The 19,910-nt window shown below is 46.8% G+C and overlaps 2 protein-coding genes across 34 annotated transcripts in view; one reads left to right on the plus strand and one right to left on the minus strand.

The window, feature by feature from the left end:
- LOC150049745 (uncharacterized) overlaps window positions 1-10,701 on the minus strand; it is a 127,972-nt gene extending 117,271 nt beyond the window's left edge. The window contains exons 1-2 of the mRNA XM_090353537.1: window positions 10,644-10,701; window positions 9,748-9,940 (exon numbers count right to left, since the gene is read on the minus strand). Of these exons, the coding sequence (XP_090209663.1) occupies window positions 9,748-9,940; window positions 10,644-10,701 (251 nt within the window). The remainder of the gene's footprint in view (window positions 1-9,747; window positions 9,941-10,643) is intronic.
- A 234-nt stretch (window positions 10,702-10,935) lies between these two features.
- Celf4 (CUGBP Elav-like family member 4) overlaps window positions 10,936-19,910 on the plus strand; it is a 265,499-nt gene continuing 256,524 nt past the window's right edge. For 11 of the 33 annotated variants that reach the window (XM_090353188.1, XM_090353200.1, XM_090353207.1 and 8 more), the window contains exon 1: window positions 10,939-11,626. In XM_090353188.1, coding sequence (XP_090209314.1) covers window positions 11,341-11,626 — 286 coding nt within the window. In that variant the 5' untranslated portion in view covers window positions 10,939-11,340. Of the gene's footprint in view, window positions 11,627-19,910 lie in introns of all 33 variants that reach the window. The other 22 variants (XM_090353199.1, XM_090353205.1, XM_090353208.1 and 19 more) reach the window with 5 other exon arrangements.

Consider the following 19,910-nt stretch of genomic DNA (forward strand, 5'->3'; position numbering starts at 1 on the left):
CAAAATGGCAGCTGAAAGAAAGGAAGACAGCTATGTAGTTGTGCTTTCACTTCTGAGTGTCAATTTCTCTGTTGCTGCTGCTGCTGCAGGAAGCAGCTGGCTGTGCTGACACCTGTCCCCACCTGTAATTCCCTCAGTCCTTTCCTAAGAAGTCCCAGACCAAGTATAAAGGCTAAAACACCAACTTACAGGCACTATCTGAAAGAGCCAGCTAGCAGGCATGAACCTCTGGGAAAACAAGGTATTGGCACATGTGAGAAAGGCTGGAAGGGTTCAGATGCATAGGTCAGTGTCACTAAAGTGATGTAGACAAGAGACATTAGGCAAAGCCACCAAGGCATGTAAAACATGATATGAAGAGAGAATGTTACATAGCATAGGATTAAATAAAATCAGCTCATAGTGGAGGTAGCCAACTTGATTTTGAATATTCACTGTCACTTCGAAGCAATGTCACTCCAGGAAAATAATCCTAACCTCCAGTGTCCTGGTGTGTAAAATCCCAATGAAACACAAAAATGAAGAACGAACATAGCCTATAAAGAGACTGGTATATAAACAAATGCTGAGGGTTAACTATATATATATATTAGTAGGTGGAGATGACAAGGAAGATTGTTGAATGCCCAGAGGTCCTGGCCCTAGAAGCATGGGTTTACCAGGGCTCAATAAGGCTGTGGCTGGACACCTTTCCCAAGGAAACTGCAGCCCTGAAAGTGGTGCTCTGCCAAACTGGCTGTCAATCCAACCCTGTCAGAGGCTTTCTCCTCATTGGCTGTGACTCTGACAGGGAAATCAGTAGGCTGATAGTGTGGTGGCGGCTGGGCAGCACAACAGACAAGGCCCTGGGGACAGCTTAAGTGGACAATAATTGCAGGTTATTTTATACCAGGCTGCAGCCAAAAGCCAGGCAGCTATTAAGTGTGATTGGGAGAAATAATCAGGAGGAAGAGAATAGATGTGTGGGCCAGGCTGCTCTCTCTGTTCTCAAGGCTACTCTAAAATTGGGATCAGGGAAAGGACAGTGACAGACCTGTGGGGAATGCAGCTTGTACAGGATACAAGCACTTTATTCTCAGGGAATCCATTCCTCCTTTCTTACCTCAGATCCTCCTCCCTCAGAGTGTGAACTAAGGTCCCTATTCCACAGATCAGATACTGAGTCTAAGGAAGTGACACAGTCACCCTCTTCTCGACTCCTTTGAGTCCCTTCCAAGACAGCTCAAACATCATTATTGTTTGATGGCTAGAGACACCAGTGATTTTTGCCACAAAATGCTCAGGACCTGTCTGTCCCTGGCCTAAGTGTGGGGTGGTGAGATATAACAAGAACATCTCAGAACTGCAACTGGGAGCAGAGATCAAGACCCAAAGGAGAAAAATTCACACCACAAGCGAACCAGCTCAACAGACAGGACTAGAGCAAGGGCCTGGGTTATAATAGTATGGTTAGTTATTTCTCAGAGCTTCATCTTTTCCTTAAACACTTCTCTGAGATAGAAGCATTTTATACCCACTTTACAGATGAGGCTACAGAAACCAAGAGCAGCTGCATGACTGAGGCTGTGAGGCTGTGACCATTGCAGCGCTAAGGACAGATTGACACCACCTCAGATCTGCCTGTTGGAGATCTTAGCAACTGTGACTATCCTTCACTCTCTGTCACTATGCCAGGAGCACTTGTGACTTTATTCCTGTTTGACATGGATTCCCATGCCAGTATAAGAGTGCTTTTCTTTTTGAGCAAAGGATGGCAACAGATTAGAGGCCCAAGGAGTGACCCTGCTCTCTCATAATGTGTAGCTAGCACATTGCTAACTTCTGGCTCTTATATACTGAGCTTCTCCAATCCCACAACTCATTAAGAAATATGAATGTGGTACCCTCATCCCAGAAGCACAAAGACCAGCAGCCTTCTTAAGGAGAGTCCCAGTAACAAAAGCCACAGCCATCATTATTCACAGCAGCAGCTTGGGGGAAAATATTCCTGTCCTAACTGGAGCACAGATCCACTTCCTCCAGGAAGATCTTGTAAAAAAGGCTCAGGGTTCAAACAGCTTGCCCCACCCCCTCCTGGGTGGACTCAGTCCAGCTAGGCCTTCCCAGTCCCCATTTGGCCAGTGACCCTGCTTTGGGTCACCTAAGAGCAGAAACCTGGTTCAAGGAGGGATCAATTACACCGTGACTCAGCCAGAGGGCACAGGGCCAGCCAGTGAGTCACAACAGCTTGCCCACCCTCCAGGAGGGAGAGATGAAGGGCTGTGCAGAAGCCTCTCTGTGTCTGAGGATGCAGGTGTGTGGCAGAGGGCTTCCCTGACATTGGGGCTACTAGGAGTGATCTACTGTGTCTATACCTTGACGGATCAAAATGCGGATGTACATGGCTGAGCTGCTAGGGTGGAGCTCCTGCAGGCTCCACCTCGCTTCCTTTCTATTCCTTTACAACCCAACTGGAGACTCCCTCCTCTTCTTCCAGTATGGAAAGGGGTGGACAACTTCCACTATGGGCTTACTGTGTGTCCCCAAAACCAAGAAGACCACCGAGAAGAAGCCCCAATTGCCCTTTTTTTATTAGAAAATCTCCACGTATCCTTACAGAGTCTCACTGTTATCTTCTGCAGCAGCTTAAGCCTAGACTAGAGCAATCCAGTTTACACTAAATAAATACAGTAAATACACTGTAGTCACATTAAGTGTATTGGGTGCCTACTGTGTGGCAGGTACTCAGAATTTTTTTTTAATATTCTCAATTGCATGCAGCAGCAGCAGTAGCAGTCCCATTTTGAATGCAGAACAGAACTTCTGAGAATACCACTTACAGGGCTGCCTGGTTTCAAAGCTCAAAACTTTCTCCAACCATGGCACAATATACCTATGCATGTACATGGATTCGGGACAGGAATTTAAGCCTTATATACAGATTTTTTTAAGCAATAAATGTTCAGTTGTATTTATAGACTATTCCTTCAAATTGTACTCTTTGAGCCAAATTTATATTAATGTGTCTGTTTAATAAGAGAACAAAATTTATATACACAGCTTTATATGTATCCCCTGGAAGACTTTAAGCTTACTAAAAAGCCAGGTGTTGGTGGCTCATGCTTGTAATCCTAGCTAACTGGGGGGGGGGGGGAGGAAGGGAGGGAGAAGAAGCAGAAGCTAAGATCTGAAGATAGTGGTTCAAAGCCATTCCAATCAGGAAAATCCATGAGACTCTTATCTCCAATTTAACTACCAAGACATCAGACATATAGAGCTTTGGCTCAAGTGGTTCAGTGCTAACCGTAAGCCAAAAAGCTCATGGACAGGAAAAATAAAATAAAATAAATCTTACTTAAAGAAGGCTACCATCTGGAAATTAAGAGGTGGGGGGCATGATTTTCATAAGACTTTGTGATATCTCCTTTGAACTATTCCTAATGTTTTCCAACAATCATCCTTTGAGAGAGGATCCCAATCAGGTGACACTCCCCTTCCTAACTACCCAGGTAACTTCTGTCTAGTCATGTACTACCTATTACAGTCTTCTGTGCTATGATCAACCGTCCGGTGACGATCCATGAGTCTCCTCCCTCAACCTCTGCAGCCACCTGCCATTCTAAAAATTGGAATGCAAGCCTGCCTCCATCCAAAGTTTTCAACCTCCATCTGACTACTCATGCCCCACTTCCACCTCAGCCTTTGCCTCCTCATCCCACATAACCATATCCTCCCTGTCAAGCTCTATCAGCACCAGCTGATACATCATCAAGGTGAGTCTGAAGTCCTAAGTTATCAGTCTTTTGCAGACTGCAATCTGACATTCCTGAGATCTCATCCAGCTGGGGATGCCTGGTCCCATTTAATCCCCTCAGTCCTTCATGTCACCTCTCTAGGCTGAGTCTCCTAATCCTTGTACTAGGTGAAGCACTGTGTGTTGACCTACAGGATCCTGGAGGTGGTGGGTCAAGTAAGAATGAGTTCAGTAGACATTGTTGATGCAACAGCATTATCAGAGAAATCATAGTCATGCTAAAATAACATTTATCCACAGCATTGCATGCAATAAATACAACTTACAATTCCCATTTCTAAAGTGATCCCAGTGTCTAAAAACCTCAGGGCTCATGTACAATAAATTAACATAATTAAAAACTAATTAGTAAAACATCACAATTAAAAGGACTTGCTGCAGCAACACCTCTCAGGTAAGAAGAGGCCAAAGTGCTGGCAGCCAGTAGACAGGGCAGGCCCCAAGAAGAGGGAGGCAGAAATGCAGCTTTGTGTCCCCTTCCCCAAGGAACATCTTGGCACTCAGTGATACTTCACATCAGCATGCCCACATGTTGAACCCAGATCTGGGTTGGCTAGCTGGCAGGCCAAAGGATATCAAGCTCCTCCTTTCCAGGAAGTAGGAAGGGCTCAGCCAGGCCTTCATTCCCCTGTGGCCTGTTAGTGATGCTCCAATAATATTGGCTGCCCAGACATTGATCTAAGCACTTTACCTGCACTTACTCATTTAATCTTCACAACAACTCTATGAGCTTGGTTCTCTTTCTCTGCCTATTTTGGAAACTGAGCCACAAAGTGATTAAGTAACTTGCCTAAGGTCTTACAGCTAATGAGTGGGCAAGCTAGGAGGGGCTCTCAAACACAGGGAGACTCTGCTGACTTCACCCAAATGCAGCTGAAGCCACCAGCTTCTGTTCTTTCCTTTCACACACGCAAGGACACACACACACACACACACACACACACACACACACACACACACACACACTAACTCTCCGTGGACAAAAGGAGTCCATTTCTAACCCTTCAATGCAATTGAGTTCATCAACGTTGTCTATATCTTTCTATAGCCATTTACACATCCGATCCCCACTCTCTCACCTTAATAACTTTTTACTTAAGATCTGTGAGTCATCCTCACAGTTGTTCCACTGTCTTATCCTCTCTCATGTGAGATAAGGAAGGGGAAAATAATCTGGAAAAAGAGCCACAGTCTCCATTTTATGAGAGGGAAAACTGAGGCCTGGGAAGGTGATAACTGAATTTCCTTCTGCTATTTCTGGCTCTGCTGGTCACATTAGCTGTGATGCTAAGGCCCCCTTTATTTTCACACTGCTTTTGTCCACATACAGCCTGCCCTCAACAAAAGTGAGGCCAAACCCTAGGGTGGCATGGAAGCCTACAGTAGAAGCTGACCAAAGGCAGAAACTCCCCAAAGCATTGACAACAATAGCCAGGGAACCCCAACCAGATGACCCAGTTTATGTATCTCTAGAGCTAGCCAGCAAGGAAATCAGCTCAAAGGATCCTTTTTCTTCCACCCTGGAACTTGTCAGACCCCCTAGGAAACAATTCTGTTCTGGGGAGGTCCTGGATTCCCAAAACACATGATGTCCTTTCTCCTATTCTCTTTGTCCCTCCAGGAGGCTTGATTCCTTGGCTTATTCCTGCTGTGGGGTCAGGATATGACAAGGAAGTCCTTACTGCTCTACTCTGGGTATCACAAAGCTATTAAAATCAACTGAGAGATGGAAGAAATTGTTTTTCGCTTCCTTTCTCATCTTTATATTATTAAGCCATTCCAAGTTATTCAAACTCAGTGAAGACCAGGGAAGGTAGAGAAAACCACAGTGCTTGCTTCAAAAGCCCCATCCTGCCTCCTCATCCTATATTGACAAAGGAGCCACCTCCCATAGCCACAGCTCACTTTTCACCTCAGGCCTGGAGATTCTATCATTGCCTCTACATACAAAGCCACTTCCCTCTCCTCCCAGGCTGAGTCACCTCTTTTGTGGGGGCAGAGCAAGGCTCTGACCTTCAGAACTTCCCTGTGTGTTACTATCCCCATGAACTCCACCTTCTCCAGGGGATAATAGCCCATAGCTTGTTCCTTTTCTTCTACCCCTAGTCTATACTACACCCTTGGGTAGTCACTGGGTTTGCTGGATAGATTTCTGCCCAAATAGCACATGAACTCTCTGTAGAAAACAGAGGGAGATTCCTGACCTCCAGCCTTCCCTCCTTGCCCTCTGCAGGTCTGAGCAGAGCAGTGAACTTCATAGGGACATTTAATTAAAGGTCTGATTTCTCAGTTCTTCTGGTCGGGGGAGGGAAAGACCATCAAGATGACAGCTCTGTTTTCAACTTGATCTCCAACCAGCCTTGGAAAACAAGCTTCCTCTTTCTCTCCTAGGCTAAGTCCAGGCCATCAGCCAGCTCTCTGGCAGCCATGCACCCTCTGCATCCTGCCTTCACAAGTTTCTCTCTTTCCTCAAGGCCATCACTCACCTCACATATCATCACTCCCAAGTTGGATTGTTTCCTATTTGCTCTCCATTTTCTTCTATGTGGAAATGCTTAGGCCTGGAAGACATTTAGCCATCTGTTGCTGTTTGCTGTTCTGGGGCTTTTCACTTGGTATGACTTTGGTCTCTCTAGACAGTGAGTTCTTCGCAGTCCTGTCCTTTAGCTGCTTCTAGTGAGAGATCAGAAAGACTAGATAAATGCAAGGATGACTGAGTGGTGATGCCTCCAAGCCAAGCAGGGGAGATTCAGGGAGCTGAGCTGCTGTGTGGGCTCTGAACAGCAGGTTCTCATGCATTACCCTGAACTCCTTTCCAGAGTGTGTCAGCCTGGAGCTACAGTCCCTATCCTTAATACCTAAATGAATACAGCATTGGCTACCCTCCTGCATAAGACTGGTTAAATGATAGCTGTGAACTCCAGTCTGAACACCTAATGTGCTCATCACTGTAAAAGGAGTAGCAATGGAAAAGGGGGCCAGATCACAAGGGTTGTTTTCTATAAATTCACCATCTTGATGGAGAGAAAAGATTCATAGTCGGGCTCACAGCAGTCTGAGGATGTGTGACCATGCTGGTGACTGCACCGAACTCTGGTTTGGTGAGTGCTAAAGGAAAGAGATTAATGGGTAGCTCAGCTGCAGGGTAGCAGAGAATAGTGAAAGAACAGAAAGCAATGGAAGGCCTGAGTACCTGCCCTGCCAACTTCAGGATCCTCTCCATACACACATATGGGGCTTCCTGACACCTCCAGAGATGATTCGGCAGTAAAATGTAAACTCCAGACTCCAAAAATGAGAAGCAATTGTTCTCCACTCCCACTTATATTTGCCAGCCTTCTTCCTCTCTCCAGCGGATGGAATAATTGTGGCCATGAAGTGGCACTTGGAGAAAAAGTTTTAAATCTGCTTAAATGTCACAGTGAATAATACTTTGCCCCTATCTTCCCCTAATTGCATTTCTCTTTGATGATCTAAGGTTAAAAAAATTTTAACTCACGTCTTCTTAGAATATCAAGGGCAAGGATACCAAAAAGCCAACTTAACCATGTTCCATACTATTTTATCAGGGTTCTTGCTCCTTCGTTGCATTCATTTGAGGCACCTGTCCGTGTTATTTTATCCCTAGCACTGCTGTGGCTGCCTAAGAGATGCTGCTCTGCACCTTTAAGAGTTCAGTGCCTGTGTAAAAACTGCTTCTGCTGCTGTTTGCACAGCCAGGGTGTCCAGACTGCTTTTGCCCCCAGAAAGCTGGAAAAAGGTGGAGCAAATTAATGTATACACCAACCAGAAAGCTGAGAGGTGAGAGTTTCTCTGTTTTCTAAGGGGAGGGTAAAAATAAGGCATAAGCAGGTGTGCTAGAGGGGAAGAGTAGAAAGCTTGCCTCCGGAAGAAAAATGAGCTCTCCCCAGCCTTAGAGAGAGAGATCACAGCGGAGCAGTCCTAGAGGCAGGACCAAGTGTGCAGCAGGAGCAACTGAAAAACCAACCAACCAAACAACCAAGGGCTGGCTACCTTTCAATAACAACCCACCCTCATTCACTCCTGTCCCGGGACTGCTTGTATTTATATATCAGCTACTATTATTAATAATAATGTCAGTGATTAAACACCTGTGAATACTCCACTTGGACCTAACAGTGTCTGGGATGATAACCAGAAACAAAGTGAAACACCACAAGTCTTCTCCTGAGCAGCTTTCTGGTGTACCAGTTGCCCTTCACCTCCCAGCCTTATGACTTCGCTTAGAAGAGGTGAGAGGCATGAAGAACAAGAGGTCCCTTTAATTAGAATTACTCTACCTCCCTTGTTACAGTAGAAAATATATGCCACTTCACTGTGAGATCCTGGGAGCCAAGCACCAGTACTGCAAGATGGGGTAGTTGGTGAAGATGTTTTAGATAGTTAGTTCTTAGCTTTGGACAATATGAACTAGGGTATGGGGTGAGGGAATTCAGACTGGTAGTTACATACACACACACACATACATACATACACACGCACGCGCGCGCGCACATACACACACACACACACACACACACACACACACACACTGGGGATACAAGCAGGATCTGCACACATGTCTAAACACACACCATACAACAACACACCATCCTGAGAAAACATGCAAACACACACCTGCCATACACACAAACACTCCACGTGCTCACCACCTTAATTCCATCACATCAGAGGCACACAAGGCACAACAGCCATAGCAGACCCGACGTTTATGTGAGTTTTTGTTCGATTTCATCAACTCGGGTGATTTCTTTCTTTAGAGCAATGTAAAACACCGAATAATGTTAACCTAGGAAACGGATTTACTCATCAACTATATTTATATCTACACACGACTGGATGAGCAAAGACAGGGAAATAGAAAACGAAAGTTTCCCAGTTGTCTTAATTGTACTTGCTCTTTGATTTGGGCCCTGTACCTCAGAGGAGTCATTTGGAGAGCTCTTGCACACACACACACACACACACACACACACACGCACGCACGCACGCACGCACACCTCAGACTATGAGTCTCTGGGGTGGCAAACCTCCAAAGCTGGAAAGTATAATGTTATGGTTGTACTAAATGGGACTGGCCTGGATTTGCAGGCTGCTGGGGTCTTGTTCTTGTTTTATTTTCAATGAAATTTTAAGCTTATCGTCTAGTAACGTGATGTAATTCGGAAGTAAATACAGGAAAAACCCTGAAAAACCTGAAAGTGGCAGCTGGAGATGGGCCTGGGTTAGGCCAGCAGCTCTGCACCACCATCCCAGGCTTTCAGCCTAGGAGCCTGCGAGGAGGTGGGGTGGTGGAGGGGAGAGGTTGGGGAGAGGACAGGTTACTTTAATTGGTCAGGTTTTGGGGGACACCCCCCCCCGAGTTAAAGCTAAGCTGGGAATACAAATATGTGAGAGAATGCGGTGCAGGCAAAAACTATGAAAATGAGAATCTGCTGCCCCAGCCAAGTTCACCATCAATAGTCGCAGTTCCCCCCCCCCCCTCCACCGCCTCGCCACCAGAGGTGGGACTCCTCTGGGCGCAGCGGAGGTGGCAGCCCCGGTGGGGCCCGGCGGGGCCCGGCGGGGCGTCCCGCGCGCGGCGGGCGAGCGGGGGGCTTCAGCCCGCAGACGGAACTCTCCGCCTCGCACCTCCGGAGCTGGAGGAGTCGATATGGAAACCTGCCGGGGGCCGGGGCGCGCGTCGCGCCAGTCCGGGGTTAGCGTTTTGGGGCTGTATTTCTTCTGACAGTGCCTTGGAGAAGGAGGAGGAGGTGCTGGTGGTGGTGGTGGGGTTCAGTCGAGGGGGGGGATTGTTCCTATTTGAACCGGGAAAGCGAACGAGGGGCAAGAAACGCAGGCGCTCCCCTCCCCGCACTGGCTCAGCGGCCACCGCGCCCCGGCGTCTTCCTCCCTCCCGGGCCGGTGAGCGGGTAGGGGAGCCCGGCTCCTACCTTCCTCCCGCCAGCCGCTGCTCTCCGGGACGGGGGTGGGGGGGAAGTCGTCCGGGACCCGAAACACCTGCCTCCCGCCTGCGGAGGCGAGCCGAGGCGGAGCGAGGACGGACCCAGAGCTCTACTCTCCGTTCCCGGGACAGGGCTCCACACCCGGTCCCTTCCTCCCCCGTGCTTCCAGTGGCCGTAGATGCTGGGCGGGAGGGAGAAAATTGGGGAGTGGGGGGGACTGCTCTGGCAAGGTTGGGAACGAGAGAGAGAGAGAGAGAGAGAGAGAGAGAGAGAGAGAGAGAGAGAGAGAGAGAGAGAGAGAGAGAGAGAGAGAGAGAGAGAGAGAGAGAGAGAGAGAGAGAGAGAGAGAGAAAGCAGACACAGAATCCGGGAGAGCGCGCGCGGGAGAGCTCTTGTCTATAGATTTATCCACATTATATATATATTTATGTAGCCTCTCTCTCTCTCTCTCTCTCTCTCTCTCTCTCTCTCTCTCTCTCTCTCTCTCTCTCTCTCTCTCTCTCTATTGATCAATGCGCACTCAGATCGCTGGGCGGACTCCCTCCAAGCTGGCTCGCTTTTTCTAGTCTAAATAAATAAATAAATAAATGAAGCCAGATGGGAGGGAAGGGAGAAAAAAAAAAGCGCCCATTCCACCTCCGCCGCCGCCCCGCCCGCCATCCCTGCTTTCCTTCCCCAGCCTGTCTTCCCTAATGGAGCTCAGATAGGTGGATAACGCCACCCCCCGTGCCCACACGAAAAGAATCGTTCATGTTGTTGGGGTGTTTTTTTTTTTTATTTTTAAATACCAAAAAAAAAAAGTTGCACCTGCTACTATTAAAAAAGAAGATCCCCCCCCCCCTTCCAAAAAGAGAGAGACGAGGCCCGTCAGCTCGGTTCCTAACAGGCAGCCGCGGCCCGCGGACGCCGGGCTCGGAATCTCAGCGCCTCCCGAAGAGCCATGCGCCTGGCGCTATTTATAGCCGGGGGCCGTCTCGGACCGTACCACCGCCGCTCCGCGGGGCCGCCGACGGGGGAGGCGCGGCCCGGCCGGCCCCGCCCCGCGCCGCCCTCCCCAGCCCTCCCCCGGCCGCCGCCCGCCGCGCTGCGGCTCCCCCCCCCCGCCCCGCGCCGCGCGCGCGCCACTCCGGGGGGCCCCCCGCGCTCCCCGCCTCCGCGCGCGCACCCTCGGCGCCCCCACCCCTGGTCTGGCTGGGAACTTGAACCGGTCCAGCCTGTTTTAAACGGAAAGGACAGAGATCCTGTCTGTTCAATGTAAAAAAAAAAAAGAGAGAGAGAGAAAGAAAAAGAAAAAAAGAAAAAAAAAAGATCCGTTCAGACGGAGGGAGAGGGAGAGGAAGAGAGAAAAGGGAGGGGGAGGGAGGGGAGAGGAGAGAGCGAGAGAGACGAGGAGAGAGGGCTGAGAGCGAGAGAGCGAGCGAGCACAGAAGGAGAGCAGAGCGAGGTGTAGAGGAACCGAGGGGGAGAGCACCGAGTGTGTGTATGCGTGTGCGTGTGCGAGCGCGAGCGAGCGAGTGAGCCAGAGGAGCCACAGAGTGCGAGCGAGCAAGAATAAAAGGAAAGAAGATTTTTTTTTCCTCTATGTATATAAAGATGGCCACGTTAGCAAACGGACAGGCTGACAACGCGAGCCTCAGTACCAACGGGCTCGGCGGCAGCCCGGGCAGCGCTGGGCACATGAACGGATTAAGCCACAGCCCGGGGAACCCGTCGACCATTCCCATGAAGGACCACGATGCCATCAAGCTGTTCATTGGGCAGATCCCCCGAAACCTGGATGAGAAGGACCTCAAGCCCCTCTTTGAGGAGTTCGGCAAGATCTACGAGCTCACGGTTCTGAAGGACAGGTTCACTGGCATGCACAAAGGTGAGTTGCACACACCTTTTCCGCTCTCAACTTTGCCAGGGGGTGGTGGTGGAGGGTGGAGTGGGGTGGGGTGGTGGGGTGTGTGTGGGAGAGTGTATGGGGGGGGGGGACCGGGAAAGAAAGAGCGGGGCAGACGAGCGGCAGACCCGCCGAACCCGCCGGGCGGCGGTACCCGAGCTGGAGCGAGACGGGGCGGCGAGGAGCGCGGAGCCGCGGGCGGGCGCCGAGGAGGGAGACCCGGAGCCCGGGGAGGGGTGCATGGGGGAGAGCGGTTCGCCGGGGCCAGGCTGGGCTTCGCGAGAGGCGATGGGGACGCGGGGGGCTCAGAGCTGATAGAGACTGTGCCCTGGGAGAGAGAGGAAGAGAGAGCGGAGAGCTCGGGAGAGAAAGAGAAAGAAGAGAATGGAGGTGGGAACGGGGCTTTAGGTGGTACGCGCTACGGCGACTTGAAAGACTGGGATGGGGACGGCGGCGGCTCCGGGCCAGCCCGGGACGCTGAGCGCGGACTGGCGGGCGCTCGGCGGGCGCTCGGCCGGCGGGCGGGCCGGCGAGCCAGGGGCGCTGTCCACCGCCGTGGTGCTGAAAATAAAATCCTGCAGGAAGAAGGGTCTCCTCGCCCCTCTGCGCTCTGGTCAGGGTAGCCAGCCGGGGAGCGCAACCCGTCGAAAAGGGAGAGAAGTGACCGATTCGAAGCCAGAGCTTTCTTTTGCTTTCAATTGAACAGTCAACTCTCCCTGCTGAGCTATGTGCCTCGATAATCTGGTTGGTGGCGAGAGTGAGAGAGAGAGAGAAGAGAGAGAGAGGAGAGAGAGAGAGAGAGAGAGAGAGAGAGAGAGAGAGAGAGAGAGAGAGAGAGAGAGAGAGAGAGAGAGAGAGAGAGAGAGAGAGGTGAAAGGGATGGTTTGGACGTTTGAAAGAAGGGGTGAGAAAACCTAAGGCAAGAATTAACAAGGAACCAGCCATACCCTTGGTGGAGTAGAGCTCTGGCGATCTGGGGAAACCTGGATAGTCTCCTTCCTTTTGGAAAGCTGAGCTGTGGAGAAAATGTGTGTGTGTGTGTGTGTGTGTGTGTGTGTGTGTGTGTGTACAAGATATGCATTATGAAGTGTGTACCCTAATTTATCCCAAACTCACCATGAAGACAGCTTTATAGTACATTATTTTTCCTTTGAAGCAATCACTGCTCATGAGTGCCTGGGGGAGGGGGAGACAGAATAATCAAAGAATTAAAACCCTAACAACTTTTTAGGAAAGTGGTCATGGCAATTGTCTGCAGCCTGCCTGTTTCCTTCTTGTTTTATTATCTTTAAGGCAGAGCCCCAAACGCGTTCAGTTGTAGAATGTGTGTGGGTGGCTGGTGGGTGACGAAATTAGCCCAGTGCTCTGCTCCCTAACAGTAATGTATAGGATGTGCGGTGGGGATTAATCGGTGCTGGAGCTGTGTGGGCAAGTTAAATGCTTTCTGAGAGAGATTGATCGCCAGGCAGGGAAAGAGCACGGGGCTAAGGAAGTTGTAGGGATGTGTATGGACATTCTGTTTTTAATAAACAGTGTAGAGAGCTGCCCAGGACCCTGCGTTAGAGCTGGTGGTTTTAAAGATGAAAATGCACACACACATACATACATACACACACACACACACACACACACACACACACACACACACACACACCCTCGTAGAAAGCAGCTTCATTCTTGGCCACAAATGGGCTATGAACAGAGCCGATCCTCCAGCACATTAGGCGCAGAGCGTGGACTGTCTGGCTCTCTGAGCAGCAGCGGTTTTCACTACCACAATCGCCCTCCCTCCACTCGAATACTAAACAGAGCTCCAAACTCTTCGTAGTTGGAGTCCCAGAGAGCAGTTTTTATTGGCTTTAGCATCTTCCAGCTTGCCTGCTGAGGAGTAAATCTTAAAGTTAATGGCATGTTGAGTAGCACAAAAACACAGCAGAATGGAAATATACTGGGTTTGGGGGGGGGTAGGGAGGAGGTGGGGGCTATACTGGAGAGAGAAACCAACCTTTATCCAATATGGAGAAAATGTCTGTCTGTGCAGAAGAGAGATTGAAAAGGTGGAATGGGGATGCAGTTTGTGAAATAACATTCAAAGGAAAGAAACACTTTTTCCCTCTTTCTCAAGTCCTATCTTTGTAGTTTTTCTTTTTGCAAGCAAGCTCCTTAAGAGCAGATGCAGGATCACACTAAGCCTTTGTCATTTTAATAGGTTCCTAGGTTTTAAAATAGTAATAATAAAAAAATTAACAGCATAGGTGGGAAGATTTTGTCCATCTTAATGGTCTGTTGTGGTAATTAAAGATTTCAAACTTAAAAAAATCATAACCCACCAGAGGCAAAAGACAGTTGTGGGAGCTAGACATCTTATGGAACCTCAATTGAAACACTTTATTTGCTTCTTTATTTCAAATGAAGATAGACTTTAACGTTATTCCCTGGTTTCCTTTCAACAACCCCTTGCTGATATTATCACTTTGATTCTAATGTCATTTGGGCTCTCATCTTGCAGTGAAGAAGTAGAATTTTAACCATTCCCATTAGAGAGACAGAGCAGATTTATATACATGCACCTATATGTATATATAAATATATCTAGCCAGAATTCCTAGGACAAGCAAAACTTCATTTTCCAAATAATTCTTCTCCCAAACTGCCTGTCAGTGACAGGCAGGCCCGTTGGTTCTGGATGCTGGGTGCCTCATTGTCGCAGCTCACCCTTCAGAGCTTAAGCATACATTTTTCCTTTAAAAAATAACTTCCTGTTTCTCAACATCTCTGATTTTTAGAGTCAGAGTTGAGCCACAATGTCCCTAACAGTGCCTGGAAGCTCCGGGAGAGCTGAATAAATGAGACCCATCTCTGAAGGCTGCTTTATTTGGGTCTAGTAGTAGAGTTTGAACTTCTCCTTCAGTAATGCAGCCTGATTTATTAGCTAATCCTGATAAAATAAGCCTCTGGCCACCTTAAAAAATACTTGCCTGCTATTGGTGATTAATTACTGTTAAGTCAAAAAGCATGATGAGGCTTGAAGAATGAGGGTTGCATTTGGCTGCTGTATTTTCTCCCATCTCTAATTTGACAACATGAGGCTAGGGATAGAATCGTGCCTTTGTTAAGGCTGGTTTCAGGGCATATTTGTTGTTCTGGCTCTTCCCTTTTTGAATTTCTAACTTCTAACGAACCATAGTGGGATAAAATTGAGAAATATAGCAGGATAGTAGCCTCCAGTGTGGAAGGCATATGTATGTTATTGGTTTCTAAAAAGCATTTTAAAAAAGAAAAGAAAGAAAGAAAGAAAAAGAAATCCATGAGATTTAAGGTGAGTATCTATTTGTTGGCCACCTGCCATTTCAGGCAACTAAAGAAAGAAGGAGTTCTAAGGGTTAATGGAATACCTGCCATGCGTAGAGTGCACCTTAAAAGGCAATTACTCCAGTCAAATTGGGAGTCTGTGGAGGAGGGAATCATGGGTGTTGTGGAGAAAACCCAGCCATACCCAAGAAAGGATGCTGGACTGGAAAGCAGCAAAAAGCAGCTATGGACTGTGGTAATTACTGTAAAAGTTAATCTACCCCCCCACATACCAACAAGCAATTGGAAGGAAGGGGATCTGGGTCCTAGACAAAGAATGAAAGAAGGAAAAAAGCCCCAAATCCAAATTTAAGGAACCAACACCCAAGGAAGAAAACCCAGTGTAGTGCAAACTCTCCTGCTAACGCGGAATATTCTCTTCTCTACATTTGAAGCACTTTGGGAAAGATTGTTCTTCTAGGCTCCAAAGAGAAAGACATTGTACTATTGATTAAAGAAGAAAGAGGCAAATTCCCCAGGTAACAGCAGAAATGAGTTGAAGGCCAATTTTGCCCCTTTTTGTAGAATTTTTCTTCCTTAGAAACAGAACAGGTCACCTGCAAGTCTGCTTCTTTTCTTTCTGTCTTTCTCTCTTTTTATAATTTACTTCTTTTTTTTTTATTTCCTAGAGAATAAATACAGTCAGTGGCTGAAGATACACATATACACAGACATATACCCATTCCTACATACACACACACACACACACACACACACACTGACAATTCATTCATAACTTGGTCCTGTCTAGCAGTATAGGAGGCAGCAAAGACTGAGTTACTGGGAGACATAAAGACTAGTGCTCTCTGGATAGCCATATTATAATGCATTATCTTTGAAATCATTTAAGTCCAATTTAAGTGGTATTTAGTATAATATTTATGAATTAATGTAATATAAACATTGGGCTGTCCCCAAAGCTTTAAACAGCCTTTACTATTGATGTGTGCTAGTTCTTAGAGCCTGTGATGCATTTTAATCTACACAGCCAAGTCCTTATCACAGTCCCTCTTGTTACCCGGTCAGAACAAATATACACTTGGGTAACTATTTCACTTTGAGATTTTCTGCACTGCACAGAGGGAGGAAAATCTACACTGGCATCCTGGGTAGAGGAGTCCCACCCAGGAGCCACAGCTGCAGGAACATCAGCCCCTTGTACTTTCTCACACCCTTTTAGAAGGAGGATGGGGATGAAGTAATGGAACATTCTCTGAATTTAGCTCCGGAGACTGTGTCTCTTAAAAATATACTCACCATTAGTTGCACAACCTCCCATTTTATTTCTACCTGAGCAGGAAATGCCTGAATCCTTCTGGTTTGGCGTATAACTGGGGAAAGCTGGAAAGATAAAAGTATATGATTACATTTTGATGATTTGTGACTGTCTTCATGAAATCATGTTTTCTATTTACATGTAAGATGCAACAATTTTCAAATAATCTAGTTTCCACCTCTTGATTTTAGCCTAGATGGCTCATTTTTCCCCTCCCTGTAAATAGGTGAATTAAAAACATGAGGCACTATCTGATTTCCGTTTACAAATGATTCCAAGAGGGTGAAACTGAAATTTCAGCCTGGGCATCAGCTCAATTAAGATGAACTTCTTTTTAATTACTTCAAAAAATAGAAGTCAAGCTTTGTCCAGGGAAAGAGACTGAATCGTTCCACACTAACAATTTTCCCTGTTCCTTATCAGAGATACAAAAGATAGAATAGCCAGAATTAGAAAACAAGAAGAATACTTTCAAAAAAGAAGTTTTACCAATGAAAACGAACAGTAGTAATGATCGCACAGCTAATGTATATCAAATCAAGAGCCACCATTTAAAAGCCTTTAGATTCCAGATGCTGATGTGTCCTATTTAAAAACAAACAAAAAAATATTGGGATGACTAGGTAATTTTAAACACTGAAAATTATTTCATGCTTGTGCCTAATTTCATATTCCTTAAATTTGGACTTTTCCAGAATAAACACACACAGATAAATCATCCTGCAAATGTGCACATATATGCATACGTGTACAAGCATGACTAATGGCATTCTGCACATATAAAAACCAGCCTGGCCTAAATTTCACTGTAATTTATAGAGAGATGTTAGCATTTTCATCCCCTCCCCATCTGCCTTAATGGGAATTCTAGTCCCATTTCTGGGACTGGGTGTTTGCAACTTCTCAAGATCATCATGAAGCAAAATAAGTATTTTCCTTGAATGGAAGAGTAGCTTGTAAACAATCATTCCATAGTTATGCCCACAGGTGACCCACTATAAAGTTCACAGAGATTTTATTCTTTTCATAAAGCTGGATTCCAGGTGCATTCCTGATGCCCAGTGATCTCAACTCACTCTGGCAACTTACCATGGGCATTACCATCAGTGTTATTGCATCATAATCCCTGTCATTATGCCATATATCTACCAGGATGGGAGACTGTCATCTGACTGATGTTTGGGTTAAAACATCACCTCATTGGTCAATTTTTTTTAAGTCAGCGTCATGTTTTCCAGCAATGAATTAGGGGAAAACATTGTAGATCTCACACTTTTCACATCATCAGGAGATGGCCAGTTTCAAAACTGACTTAGGAAGAATCTCAGGTGGACAGGTTGCAGAGGAAAAGGAGATGCAAAAACACAGAACGGGTCCCAACATTGAAGGCAGGGAGAAATAACGCAAAACTAAATGTTATAGGATCAAAATGTCAGCTAGAAGCTGGGCAGGGGTTACTATTTGACAGTGGCTAAGACTGCAGCAGATTCTGAACTTTGACGGGAAATCCCATGTGACATGCTGAGAGAAGAGCTAGAGGGTGTGAAAACGAGCAAATATGTGGGTGCCAGGGTTTGGGGAGGAAGGAAGATGCTGCAGTCTGAGTGGGTGTTGATGTGAGTGTGTGTACATATGTATACAAGTATACACAGGAAAAGATGACAAATATAAGCACTTTGGAGCACAAAACCATGTACAAAATCAGGGAGAAGAATGATAGAGGAAAGGAGAGAATCTAGAAAGATGCAGAGCTTGGATTTGTCAATGATCCAAATTCCACTGTGGGGGTGTGTTCTTTTTTATCTGTCCAATTTTCTTACCCAGAAGTCCAAGTTTGGGAGAAAATCACATCATCACCCCTCACCCATCACCCTTTGAAATCTGCCCTGCTTCTGCTCACCCATTGACTCATTTTAGAAACATTCTTCCATCTGGGATCTGAATAGCCAGCCACAGAACCCAGCTCTCTGCAGGGCTAATTGTCACCACCAACTGCTTCCTTATCCCACTCACTGCCCCCTGGCATATCTGTCTACTTTCTCTTTGTAATGTTTTCACACACACACACACACACACACACACACACACACACACACACACAGGACTTGACAAGCTCAGTCAGGATAGGCTATCTGAGCAGTGCTATGCTGCATTTTCTCTAAATGCAAGCAGGGTGTGGCAGACATCCAGTTGTCTTCTTTTATAGCTCTTCATAACAAGAAAACAGATTTACACATTTACTCCCTTACTTGTGCTTTTTCTAAGTCCTTTAAATGCACCTCTCCAACTATCACAGAAAACATCTTATCGTATTCAAATAGCTTACGGGACTGGAAGAGAGCCCTCCTTCCAACTTAGTCATGCATGTTTTATCACCCACCATCCTTCCTCTCACTCTCTTCCTTCTCCTGTCACTGAAGATGCATCCTCCCAAAATTCAAACCAGGGGCCTGAAGAAGGAGGTAAGTGTTCCATGTGGCCATGTTGGGGTTTCATTAAAGATACGAGGACAGAAAGATAACTAAAAGGGTAGGAAAGGCAGCAGAGGAATTTCCTGAGTTGATGTACTTTCCGTCTAAGTTCTCAGTGACCTCTGAGTGGATGTAAAACCCAAGCCACAGTTCTTCCCACTGGCATCAACAAGAGTGTCATTTGGGAGCCCATGAGCAATCTCCCCAGTTCTGAGCCCCTCAAGAGTAGAAAGGAATGCTTCCTGAATTCTACATTTTGCAGGATTTTGCACTTCTATTTGCTCCACATCTGATGTCTCTTATCCTTGCTTGTATCTCCCCTCCAGCATGAGCTGATTGAGACTCTCAGAGAAATTCTTAGCAGCTCAGCTTAGAAAATTCTATGTGACTAAACGCAAGGTGTAAATAAATAGGTGCCCTCCTGGAGACAGAGTCCTGGTTCTGTGAGGACAAAGCGGCCAAAAATATTGACCAAATTCAGAGGAAAAAAACTGATAATGAGCTGTTCTCCCACAAGAGTTTAATTGACAGAGACTTCAGAAGCCTGGCTCTGGTCAGCACATAAACTGACCGTGATGTTACTTTACTGCAATACACTCTGCTTTAATTAATTATCATCTTTGTTAAAGTGCCTACAGATCAAAGGTTTCTAGACTCCTAACAGATCTTACTAACAAAGCCCCAGATGTATTAGGCTATCCCGCAGCTGGTCCTGTGAGGCCAGGAAGTTTCCCAGTTTCTCCCCTCTTAGCGATTCACTTCCTCTTCTTTGTTGAAGACAAACAGTTCTTTCTGCACAGCCACTCTGTCCTAGGACTGGAAGTGTGTAGAGTGCTGTCTGCCCAGGGCTAGGGGCTGTCTTTCAGCAGCTGTTCCTAAAATTACACAACTAAGGCTTGCTTCACCTTCAAATCTTTCTGACTGAAATGGCAAATGTGTTGGTAGGAGGAAAAAAAAAGAGTTCATGGAAATGGGATTTGTGGAAAAGAGAGAGAGAGAGAGAGAGAGAAAGAGAGAGAGGGAGAGTGTTACATGCACAAGCGGCTATGCACATCCACATAAATATTATGGGATCAATACATCTCCTATCTGCTGCCCACGCCTCTTAACTTCTCCCTCCCGCCTCTCAAGCACCTGTGCCACTGCCGTATTTCACACTGAGAAATGT

Source organism: Megascapheus bottae, chromosome 19 (assembly GCF_031878675.1).
Source record: "Megascapheus bottae isolate mThoBot1 chromosome 19, mThoBot2.hap1, whole genome shotgun sequence".
Classification (NCBI taxonomy): Eukaryota; Metazoa; Chordata; class Mammalia; order Rodentia; family Geomyidae; genus Megascapheus; species Megascapheus bottae.